Source organism: Salvelinus sp. IW2-2015, linkage group LG23, assembly GCF_002910315.2.
Source record: "Salvelinus sp. IW2-2015 linkage group LG23, ASM291031v2, whole genome shotgun sequence".
In the NCBI taxonomy this organism is placed as follows: Eukaryota; Metazoa; Chordata; class Actinopteri; order Salmoniformes; family Salmonidae; genus Salvelinus; species Salvelinus sp. IW2-2015.
The window spans coordinates 43978970-43992174 of NC_036863.1; the positions used below are offsets into that span (position 1 = coordinate 43978970).

General features: G+C 41.7%; 1 protein-coding gene across 4 annotated transcripts in view; it reads right to left on the bottom strand.

Annotated features, from left to right (window-relative positions):
* The window catches only part of LOC111950726 (G protein pathway suppressor 2), a 31632-nt gene that overhangs the window by 748 nt on the left and 17679 nt on the right, over positions 1-13205 (bottom strand). For 3 of the 4 annotated variants that reach the window (XM_023968563.1, XM_023968562.3, XM_023968564.2), the window contains exons 9-11: positions 11036-11112; positions 10726-10821; positions 10355-10438 (exon numbers count right to left, since the gene is read on the bottom strand). In XM_023968563.1, coding sequence (XP_023824331.1) covers positions 10355-10438; positions 10726-10821; positions 11036-11112 — 257 coding nt within the window. Of the gene's footprint in view, positions 1-8296; positions 8363-10354; positions 10439-10725; positions 10822-11035; positions 11113-13205 lie in introns of all 4 variants that reach the window. The other variant, XM_070434654.1, reaches the window with a different exon arrangement.

The window sequence follows — 13205 nt, forward strand, 5'->3', positions numbered from 1 at the left end:
GTTATTCTATTTGTAAGCATCACATGGTCTAACTAAACATGAGAATGACTGAGTCGGTCAAATCAAAGCTAGGGTGCATCTAGCCTAAAAGTGATGAATACTCGAATCCATATTGTGACTAATGTTGATTTTCATGATGTATTCCTAGTATTTCGTTGAAGCCATTACAATTGGCCATTTGATCTACCTGGCAGCACCAAGGGTGTATGTAATGGGCAGTGCGGCCCAGGTTTGGGTGCTACGTGATAGGTAGGGCTCTGCATTTAGGGAGAGTTATTTTCTACCCTGCATTTTTCAGTCATCTGACCTAAAGAGGCTGATATAGCATCTTCTCACACCACGTGTGAATTAATTGTCACCCGTGCATACCATAATTGTATAACGGAATTATTCAATTAGTCCAAAATGTATTCCCAACCATGTGGATTGACTTCAAAAAGGAAATTACTGCCGACACTTATTCCAGAGAGGAGGAGGCAAAGTGGCAGGGCCTCTGCCCAAAATCTGTCCGCGCAGACTGAGCAGACTTGGTCAGCGTTAGGTAGAGCAAGTGAGGAGTTTTTGTATGGGGGGCAATGAGTGTCGAATTTGGTAAAGATAAAAGTGATTTGCTATTTTGATACAGTAGTTAAGGCTTATTGGATCGAATGGAAGTTTCATAATGCTTAGGTTGTTACGATTGTATTAAATATTTTCTACCAAAGATCATTGTCTAGCTAGAATGTTCCCACTTGATCTCGCCGCCTCCCGCCTGCGTTTTGCCTTTGCGGACAACCATTTCTATTGTTTGAGCCCTGTTCCCGGAGAGATACCGTCCTGTAGGATTTCACTCCAACYCTAATCTAGCGCAACTGATTCTAATAATTAGCTGGTTGATAAAATGAATCAGGTTAGTTACAACTGGGGTTGGATTGAAAACCTAAAAGGAGAGTAGCTCTCCAGGAACAGGGTTGGAGAACCCTGGTTTGAGGGTTTACAGGGAGGGTAACAACCAATGGGTGAATTTCCCTGTGGGTYCTGCTTTTTGTTACACATCCTTGGGCTTATCAACACTAAAGAACAATTATATAACTAATATAACATTATTTTCTGAAAAACAATGGCAAAAATAGCAATTCTCTCTTGGAATTTGAAATACCTTATATGTCCTATCAAACGTGTCAGCGGTCTAGATATCCTTCCAAGAAACCATATTGATACAGCAATGCTCCAAGAAACACACCTGCTCCATAAGCAGCGCTCGACATTCAGGGCAGCCCGCTGGCCCTGCAACCTCTGCCGAAGCTTGCCGGGCCAGTTAATCAAGCTTTCATATCGCCCACTTGGGCCAGTACATTTTCAAACTCCCGAAAAAATTAAATAAATACATATTCACAATCACTCTGACGTCTGATGCTTCACACTTGTTATCAACCAGCATTCGGTTTCCAAGTATGGGGGATTTTACGATGCATGTGTTGTGCGTCTCGGAGCGGTGAGTACAATCAATGTGGGCTTGGGGGGGAGACCATTGTGAATATGTGTGTGTGTGTGTGACTGGGCCATTGTGGGCTTGAGGGAGGCCGTTGCCTAGTCCTGTGGGTGTCCTTGGACATTTTTTGTATCGTTACGCCACCAATATAATTATAATATAATCTAAGTCTGGTTCATCCTTGGGAGCAATTTCCAAACGCCTGAAGGTACCACGTTCATCTGTACAAACAATAGTACGCAAGTATAAACACCATGGGACCACGCAGCCGTCATATTGCTCAGGAAGGAGACGCGTTGTCTCCTAGAGATGAACGTACTTTGGTGTGAAAAGTGCAAATCAATCCCAGAACAACAGCAAAAGCCTTGTGAAGATGCTGGACGGAAACAGGTACAAAAGTCTCTATATCCAAAGTAAAAAGAGTCCTATATCGACATAACCTAAAAGGCCGCTCAGCAAGGAAGAAGCCACTGCTCCAAAACCGCCATAAAAAAAGCCAGACTACAGTTTGCAACTGCACATGGGGACAAAGATCGTACTTTTTGGAAAAATGTCCTGGTCTATTGAAACAAAAATATAACTGTTTGGCCATAATGACCATCGTTATGTTTGGAGAAAAAAAAGGGGGATGCTTGCAAGGCGAAGAACACCATCCCAACCGTGAAACACAGGGGTGGCAGCATCATGTTGTGGGGGTGCTTTGCTGCAGGAGGGATGGGACAAAATTCACCAAACTTACTGTGGGAAGCTTGTGGAAGGCTACCCGAAACGTTTGACCCAAGTTAAACAATTTAAAGGCAATGCTACCAAATACTAATTGAATGTATGTAAACTTCTGACCCACTGGGAATGTGATGAAATAAATACAAGCTGAAATAAATCACTCTCTCTACTATTATTCTGACATTTCACATTCTTAAAATAAAGTAGTGATCCTAACTGACCTAAGACAGGGAATTTTTACTTGGATTAAATGTCAGGAATTGTGAAAAACTGAGTATAAATGTATTTGGCTAAGGTGTATGTAAACTTCCGACTTCAACTGTATGTAAGAATGCTGTTCATTGACTATAACTCAGCCTTCAACACCATAGTACCCTCCAAGGTCATCATCAAGCTCGGGGCCCCGGGTCTGAACTCCGCCCTGTGCACTTGGGCCCTGGACTGCCTGACGGGCCACACGCAGGTGGAGAAGGTAGGAAACAACACCTCCACTTCACTGATCCTCATCACATGGGCCCCACAAGTGTGTGTGCTACAGCACCTCTTCAACCTCAGGAGGCTGAATAAATTTGGCATGGCCCCTAAGACTCCCACAAACTTTTACAGATGCACAATTGAGAGCATCCTGCCTTGCTGCATCACCGCCTGGTACAGCAACTGCACCGCCCACAACCGCATGGCTCTCCAGAGGGTGGTGTCGTCTGCCCAACGCATCACCTACACCACCCGATGGGCACCTACAGCACCCAATGTCACAGGAAGGCCAAATAGATCATCAAGAACATCAACCACCCAAGCCATGACCTGTTCACCCCGCTATCATCCAGATGGCGAGGTCAGTACAGGTGCATCAAAGCTGGGACCTAGAGACTGAAATACAACTTCTATCTCAAGAAGAAGATAATTATCTGAAGATAATCAGAACTGGAAATGTTAACTGCTGTAGAGCGTTCTCAACAAACACTTTTCTCAGACGAGGTAGTCAAGACAGAACTTCATTTATTGATAAGGCAGCGAGAAGAATTTCCCGTCCATCTAGTTAGACTCACCCATTACTCCATGGTAATCATCCCAGTCTTTTACTGGCCAACAAGCTATGCATAATGATCAAATAGCTACTACTGAATCTGAAACAGTGGAATTATCAGAACCCAAATGAATTAAATAACCTTACACCACTGATTGTAAATCCACATCAAGCCAGACTAAGCCCTTTCTAAAAGAATGAAGAACTACTCTTCTCAACAGAGGAAGGCTGGGAGCCCAAATCTCTTTCAAAGAACTCAAAAGAGCATTGGATAGCATGAATGAAGGCAAATCACCTGGACGAGATTGTATTCCCTGAGGTCTATTTAAAATTTTAGAATCAATTAGGTCCACTACTGGTCGGAATTATTAACACAGCCGTTCACAAACGTTCATTTGGAAGAGATGTGAATACAGCACTAATTTTGCTTTAAAACTTTTTTAAAGGATGCCACCCAGTGTTCTCACTATCGCCTCCTATCTTTGATAAACACAGATATTAAAGTTTTTCAAAATGTTATCGTCCCATTTCGAGACTTACTACCCAAATTGGTCTACAAGGACAAAAGCAGGTTTGTTATAAAACATTTATSCTATGCAACCTCCAGCTATTACACATCTTAAATGCTTCATATGAAACAACAGCTCATTGGGCTGTTTTATCTCTCAATGAAGGAAAATCTTTTGATAGACTAGATCAGTCATATCTTTGGTGTGTCTTGGAACATACAGTACTGGTCAAAAGTTTGGACACAACTACTCATTCAAGGGTTTTTATTTTTACTATTTTATACATTGTAGAATAATAGTGAAGACATCAAAACTATGAAATAACACATATGGAATAATGTAGTAACCAAAACAAGTGTTATACAAATATCTTATATTTGAGATTCTTCAAAGTAGCCACCCTTGCCTCGAAGCCAGCTTTGCAGACTCTTGGCATTCTCTCAACCAGCTTCATGAGGTAGTCACCTGGAATGCATTTCAATTAACAGGTGTGCCTTGTTAAAAGTGAATTTGTGGAAATTCTTTCCTTCTTAATGCGTTTGAGCCAATCAGTTGTGTTGTGACAAGATAGGGGTGGTATACAGAAGAGCCCTATTTGGTAAAAGACCAAGTCCATATTATGGCAAGAACAGCTTAAATAAGCAAATAGTATAAGACAGTCCATTACTTTAAGACATGAAGGTCAGTCAATGCGGAACATTTAAAGAACTTTCAACATTTCTTCATGTGCAGTCACAAAAACCATCAAGCGCTATGATGAAACTAGCTCTCATAAGGACCGCCACAGGAAAGAAAGACCCAGAGTTACCTCTGCTGCAGAGGATAAGTTCATTAGAGTTAACTGCAGCTCAGATTGCAGCCCAAATAAATGCTTCAGAGTTCAAGTAAGACACATCTCAACATCAACTTAAGTGGAGACTGTGAAATCAGGCTTTCATGGTCAAATTGTAGCAAAACCACTACTAGAGGACACCAATAAGAAGAAGAGACCTGCTTGGGCCAAGAAACACGAGCAATGGACATTAGACCAGTGGAAATCTGTCCTTTGGTCTGATGAGTCCAAATTGGAGATTTTTGGTTACAACTGCTGTGTCTTTGTGAGACACAGAGTAGGTGAACGGAAGATCTTCCATGTGTGGTTCCCAATGTAAAGCATTGAGGAGGAGGTGTTATGGTGTGGGGGTGCTTTGCTGGGACACTGATTTATTTAGAATTCAAGGCACATTTAACTAGCATGGCTGCCACAGCATTCTGCAGCGATACGCCATCCCATCTGATTTGCGCTTAGTGGGACTATCATTTGTTTTTCAACAGGACAATGAGCCAAAACACACCTCCAGGCTGTGTAAGGGATATTTGACCAAGAAGGAGAGTGATGAAGTGCTGCATCAGATGACCTGGCCTCCACAATCACCCGAACTCAACCCAATTGAGATGGTTTGGGATGAGTTGGACTGCAGAGTGAAGAAAAAGCAGCCAACAATTTCACAGTATATGTGGAAATTCCTTCAAGAGTGTTAGAAAAGCATTCCTCATGAAGCTGGTTGAGAGAATGGCAAAACGGTGCAAAGCTGTCATCAAGGCAAAGGGTGGTTACTTTGAAGAATCTAAAATATATTTTGATTTGTTAAACAGTTTTTTGGTTACTTCATGATTCCATATGTGTTTTTTCATAGTGTTGATGTCTTCACTACTATTCTACATTGTAGAAAATAGTGAAAAATTCATAAAAACCCTTGAATGCGTAAGTTTCCAAAATGTTGACTGGTACTTTGTGAATTGGCTCCAATTTCATAAATATGATTAAAATACTATATGCCAATCCCTCAGCCATAGTTATAACAGGTAATATCTGCACTGCTCCTTTTAGAATCACTAGAAGCAGCAGACAAGGTGAGAGAGCTGCTTTTAATATTATCCATGGAACCCCTGGCCCAGACAATTCGTCATATCGAAAATAACATCAATTTCCCTAAAATCTACTGAGGACTTAATTTCATTATATGCGGACGACATTTGACTATATCTAGACAATTTCTTAATCACCCTCGAACACATGGAAATCATAGATTAATTTTATAACTTGATGAAGCTGAATTACAGTCCATTCGGGAAGTTCAGACCCCTTCACTTTTTCCACATTGTTACAATTTTTTGTGTGCAAATGTATTAGAAACTACATAAGCATTCAGAACATTTACTACAAAATACAAAATTGAAATATCACATTTACATAGGTATTCAGGCACTTTACTAAGTACTTTGTTGAAGCACCTTTGGCAGCTATTACAGCCTCAAGTCTTCTTGGGTATGCTGCTACAAGCTTGGCACACCAGTATTTGGGGAGTTTCTCCCATTCTTCTCTGCAGATCCTCTCAAGCTCTGTCARGTTGGATGGGGAGCGTCGCTGCACAGCTATTTTCAACTATCTCCAGAGATGTTCGACCGGGTTCAAGTCCGGGCCACTCAAGGACATTCAGAGACTTGTCCCGAAGCCACTCCTGCATCATCTTTGCTGGGTGCTTAGTGTTGCTGGCTTGTTGGAAGGTGAACCTTTGTCCCAGTCGGAGGTCCTGAGCGCTCTGGAGCAGCAAGATCTCTCTGTACTTTGCTCTGTTCATCTTTCCCTCGACCCTGACTAGTCTCCCAGTCCCTGCCGCTGAAAAACATCCCCACAGCATGATGCTGCCACCACCATGCTTCTCCGTAGGGATGGTATTGGCCAGGAGATGAGCGGTGCCTGGTTTCCTCCAGACTTGACGCTTGGCATTCAGGCCAAAAAGTTTGATCTGGGTTTCATCAGACCAGAGAATCTTGTTTCTCATGGACTGAGAGTCCTTTAGATGCCTTTTGGCAAACTCCAAGCGGTCTGTCATATGCCATTTACTGAGTAGTGGCTTCCGTCTGGCCACTCTACCATAAAGGCCTGATCTCCACAGAGGAACTCTGGAGCTCTGTCAGAATGACCATCGGGTTCTTGGTCACCTCCCTGACCAAGGCCCTTCTCTCCCAATTGCTCAGTTTGGCCGGGTGGCCAGCTCTAGGAAGAGTCTTGGTGGTTCCAAACTTTTTCCATTTAAGAATGATGGCGGCCACTGTGTTCTTGGGCACCTTCAATGCTGCATAAATGTTTTGGTACCCTTCCCCAGATCTGTGCCTTGACAGAATCCTGTCTTGGAGCTCTATGGACAATTCCTTCGACATCATGGCTTGGTTTTTGCTCTGACGTGCACTGTACACACACACACACACACGTGTGTACCTTTCCAAATCATGACCAATCAATCGAATTTACCACAGGTGGAGTCCAATCAAGTTGTAGAAACATCAAGGATGATCAATGGAAACAGGATGCACCTGAGCTCAGATGAGGCTCATAGCAAAGGATCTGAATACTTATGAAAATATGGTATTTCTGTTATTGTTTATTTATACATTTGCAAAAAATGTCTAAACCTGTTTTCGCTTTGTCATTATGGGGTAGAGTGTGTAGATTGATGAGGATTTTTTTATTTAATTCATTTTAGAATAAGGCTGTAAGGTAACAAAACGTGGGAAAAGTGAAGGGGTCTGAATACTTTCCGAATGCAACGTAAATACACATTTGATTAAAAGAAATCTATATATATTTTTCATTCACTATAGAAATTAATGTAAAAACTTAAATGGAGAGGAAATCACGATAACAGACGACACAGTCTCAACCTTAGCCTACATAACATTCTAAAGCATAAAAAAACATCAAGAAAGAATAATGTAACCTAGGTTAGCACATGTGAATAGAACAACTTTAACCTTCACCCAGCTCTCCTTGCAAGACAAACAAAATAGGAACATATTGATCCAGTGTGTCAGTTGATTCGTCCGTTATTATTGACATGTTTTCAGTTTTTTGACAAGATGTTTTGTGGCTACCTTTGGTAGACGTCGACTCCTGAGTTGGGTACTTGTAGGGACTGTGCCTCTTGTTTTTCACATGTTTATTAATGAATGCGCACATTTCGGGTTTATCAACTTTTTCTAGAGGGATGTTGGCRCTTGCRAAACCCTCCACCATATCCTCCAGGTCCTCCCACCTGACTAAACGATCTTGGCCAGTAGTCCGAGAATTCTTATGAGACAGCGTAATGTTATTTCAGATGTCCATCTATCCTGTCTTTCTGTTTATGAGCTAATGCTAAGTTGCATGTTTTGCTGAATATATTGTTGTCATCTGCAAAGAGCGTCTCTGTGGAGTATTTCTGGTGTACAGAAAATACCCGAGCTCTGAAGCAAGCTTCCAGAAAATTGGAACGGAAATGGCGCCACACCAAACTGGAAGTCTTCCGACTAGCTTGGAAAGACAGTACCGTGCAGTATCGAAGAGCCCTCACTGCTGCTCTATTATACTATTTTTCCAACTTAATTGAGGAAAATAAGAACAATTCAACATTTATTTTTGATACTGTCGCAAAGCTAACTAAAAAGCAGCATTCCCCAAGTGAGGATGGCTTTCACTTCAGCAGTAATAAATTCATGAACTTCTTTGAGGAAAAGATCATGATCATTAGAAAGCAAATTACGGACTCCTCTTTAAATCTGCGTATTCCTCCAAAGCTCAGCTGTCCTGAGTCTGCACAACTCTGCCAGGACCTAGGATCAAGAGAGACACTCAAGTGTTTTAGTACTATATCTCTTGACACAATGATGAAAATAATCATGCTCTTAAACCTTCAATCTGCATACGGACCACTTTCCAACTAAACTACTGAAAGAGCTGCTTCCTTGCTTGGCCCTCCTATGTTGAACATAATAAACGGTTCTCTACCACCGGATTTGTCACAAACCACTAAAGTGGCATAATAAAGCTCTCTTGAAAAAAGCCAAACCTTGACCCAGAAAATATTTAATAAAACTAAATTCGGCCTATACGTCTCCATTCCTTCTCCAATTTTTTAATCTGTTGCGCAGCAACTCACTGCTTCCTGAAGACAAACAATGTAAAAATGCTATATGGTTTTAGACCCATCATAGCACTGAGACTGCTACTTGTGAAGGTGGTACATGACCTTTTAATGCGTCAGACGAGGCTCTGCATCTGTCCTCGTGCTCCTAGACCTTAGTGCTGCTTTTGATACCTTCGATACCAATTCTTTGGAGAGTTGGGAACCAAATTGCTCACGGACAAGTGGCCTGGTTTAGATCTTATCTGTCGGAAAGATATCAGTTTGCCTCTGAATGTTTTCTCTGACAAATCAACTGTACATTCGGTTGTTCAAGGTTCCGTTTTAGGACCACTATTGTTACACTATACATTTACCTCTGGGATGTCATTCGAAAACATGTTAACTTTACTGCTATACGGATGACACACAGCTGTAATTTCAATGAAACTTTGAAGCCCAAACATTCGCTCTGCTAGAAGCTGTTTCAGACCAATAAGATGATGCTGAAACTTTCTATAAACTCGGACAAACCAGAATCTTGTTAGGGATCCCAAGAACAACAAGAAGACTCTCTGTTGATCTGAAATAATTCTTATGTTGCATAAAGTGTCAATTAACGGTAAGGACCTCGCTACCTGACTATCTGTCTTTGAGATACATATCAAATGTTTCGAAGACGCGTTTTCCATCTATCCTAACAATTTTTGTGCAAAAATATAAACTTTGTACAAAAATGAGAGAAAAATTAATCATGCTTTATTCGTTCTTCTAGGGTTAACCACGCAATGCTCATACTTTCGGCTCCGATAAATAATAACTCAGTTATGCTAATATGGCTGCTAGAATCCTGACTAGAACAAAAATGATCATATACGCCAGTGCTAGCTCTCTACTACTGCTTCCTTTAAGCAAGCTATTCAAGGTTTACTGTACTGCTACAAAGATTACATGGGTTGCCTACATATCTTCGAGTTGGTCCTGCGTACATATACGTAAGTAAGTCAAACAGCTCCTAAGTTCCTGAATTCTAAGAAACACTGAGGTTTCTACTATAGATGCTCATTTATGGAAGGGCTTCTAGCAGTGAGAGACGCAGACGTCTCAACTTAAGTCTTACTGAAGAAATCATTCTTCAGGTGGTCGATATTGTGATGTATCTGGACAGGAGGTGAACGGAAAGGCTCTGGAGCAATGAACCGCCCTTGCTGTCTCTGCCTGGCCGGTTCCCCTCTCTCCACTGGGATTCTCTGCCTCTAACCCTATTACAGGGGCTGAGTCACTGGCTTACTGGTGCTCTTTCATGCCGTCCCTAGGAGGGGTGCGTCACTTGAGTGGGTTGAGTCACTGAYGTGATCTTCCTGTCTGGGTTGGCGCCCCCCCTTGGGTTGTGCCGTGAAATTTAGTCAGTTGGAGAGGATCAGTTTGAGCAAAGTAAGGTGCAGAATCACTGATCTACAAAAAGAGTTCCTTGCCAAAAAATGTATTCGCAGAACTACGCCTCCCCTGGATCAGGCGAACCCCCACAAAAAACACGTGAACAACCAGCCATTGATTGATTGGAAACAGCTTGTGTCAAATATCATTTCCTAGAATTTTCTGACAGCTGCGTCACTAGCAGAATAAGGYTGGAAATACCGGTAAAAGCACAGTGCTACATATCATCAACCAAAACTCCAGGCACTAGTGATAGGATACTCACTGGGTGAGMCTGCTGTGGAGGAGTTCCATGAGTGAAGCTTCCTGGAGAGGCCGGACGGGGGGGATGGGTGTATGGCAAGCCAGACTATTCACACAGAACAGGRGGAGCAAGAAAGGAAGAYATGACGTTATGAATTGATCAGGATAACTGACTTTGTGGTGTGTGTAATGCCAGAGGGATGAGAGTAGTACACACAGCATGGTTGTGTTCATTAGGCACAGAATGGAAGAAAACTGAGTGAAATGGAGAGGTACTAACTACACCGGTCCAATAAGAAACACTTGTTTTTCGTTTTTCATTGCAAAACATTTWGCTACTTTTGTCCTAATGAACACGACCCAGGGCAGGTGGGTAAAGAGGGTTGGCCTTACCGTGGCAGGAGGGATCTGCACTGTGAGGGAGGGGGTAGGCAGCAGGCTTGCAGCACTGGCATGAAGAGCCTGAGGGTGCATGGACCGTAGAGCACTCTGAAACCACCACAAAAACACAGCAGCCAAAGATTAACGGACAGTTACGTGCGAGTTAACCACAGATGACCCGTCCACAAACAGATACAGTTGTGATCAACCTCTTAAAAAAGGTTTGTTTGAACACTGTATGGTTTATAACACTTAACACCATATTATTTAATCGTGTGCAATGCTACTTTTCCACTCTATAAAAGGGGCCCAACGAACTCACAGAGTCAGTGAAGCCAGATTGTTGATTGGCATGTTCCAGTTGCTTCTGTAGAGGGATCCCAGCACTAGGGATAAATCCTGGTGACAAAATACAGAATATGTTTAAACAGACTGTAGAAAAAATATGGAGTGAGCAAGAGAAGTGAGTAAGTAGTTTATGCAGAGCAAGCGACTAAACTTATTTCGTACACCTATCCTAAGGAATAACCGCTGCGAAAGTGTGCACTTATCAACTATCGCTCCAAACACATGATCTTTGAACCAGTCCCAATAATTAAATAGTTTTTTAAATGTTTGATATGCCAACATGGGTCTTATGTGTGCATTTGTCAAGTGTGAAACTTATTAGATCTTAAGTTGGATGTATGTTACTGAGAACAAGAATTACAGAGAGTCATACTACATCAACCTTCATCGTTAAGAAAAGAATACCTTTTGCACTTAAAATGAAAACAGACAAACATCCATGTACAATTATTTAAAAATAGTGTACAATTTACTTAACTAGAGCCATGCACCAATATATATACTAAGAGAGAAAAAACAATGTTATTGTGAACTGTGCTTACTGAACAAACTTAAGAGGACCACTTACATTCCACCAGCAGCTGCCCCATTAAACAGCATAACACAACAACATACAATAAAGAACGGTGTGTGCGTGTGTTCCCCAGCCTTCACTTTCTCCGCTTCACCCTCCCCTCTTCAGTCAGTGAAGAATGKTCACCTTGACCTTATTGAGCGCCACCACCTCCTAACAGCCAGGGACTAAAATTAACTTTTTGGTCCACCAGCCACTGTGGCAGGTAATCAGATTTTTACCAGCCCAGATAAAATTAAATCTCTAAAAATTACACCAACAAAACATTATTTTTTTTTAAACAGATGAGCATGCTTTGTAATGTTTCTAAAACAATACATGTATTAGTAGTAAGAAGTCGTGTGTTTATATTGTTTCATTTCATAAAACATTTTAAACAGAGACTTCCAATTTTGCCGTGGTAATGCATGTTTTCGCCTGTRAGATTCTGACTAGTATCCACATTGCTTCTCTCCCTAGCAGTTGAAACTCAAACATTGAAAAACAACCTAGCTGGTGAACAAAACTACGTAATTARCCAAGGAACACAAGGACAAAGTCTCACTTCAGTAGACTTCCGTTTCAATTCAATTAAAACAAACTTTTATGCCCGTGCGCTGCGCTTCTAAAAATGAATCGGTCACTCAGCTCTTCCCGTGTGCATSCACAGCACCCAGTCAGGCAGTGTTGTAGAACAAGGCAGAAATACATTGCAAATTTTCCAGTGTGCATTCGGTTCAGGTCAGGGACATCCAACCATATTCTCTAGAATACCATAGTAGATAGCCATAGCCTCAGCTCTGGGCCGGCRGGCACGCAGACAGGCTGAGAGAGTAAAATGTGCATTCTAATCGGCCTATTTGCCCAACATTGGAATGATATTCTAACACACATTTCCATAACCTACATAATTACATATACGATGCCTAGGCAGCCATATCATTGTTTGAAACCTGTACGTTTTACATAGCCTACAGCCAAAATCCGACCATAGAAAAAAAGCTAAGATTTCCTGATTTGCCATTGAAACCCGCATTTCTTCTTCTACTGTCCGAAGGCAGGAAGGCACAATCCTATTGTTGCATCTTCATTTATTCCCTCTTTGTAAATTTCTACTATTATATCCATCTCTGTCGCATTATAAGAATTACTCGCATCAGGTGCGTGTTTGAGAAGGGTGTTTTCCCATAATAGCGTTTTGGAACATTCACGTACATGGCCGAGACGAGGTAACACATTGCTGCGCTTATGTGAATTATTCATAGTTTATCAACTTTTAAGCTAAATATTGTGATCCGTTTCATCTTTGTGTCCAATTTTTTTTCTGGCCTATAGTCCCACAACTGTCCGAACGTCTGTTTTGAAMCGTCYCAAACRTATTTATYGTCCCCGAGATGACAGGACRCCCTTAATTTCGAGCCGAGTCTAGGGCTGTTAGTCTTGGAATTTGAGGTTGGCCAGGCCAGGCCAATGTACACGTCACCAACATAACCGTTGGGGGGAGGATTAGGCATATCAGACTCAAAAGAGAGGTGGCTTTTCTCTGCAACTTTACTATTATCATTACACTTCGTTATTATTATTCAAGTCA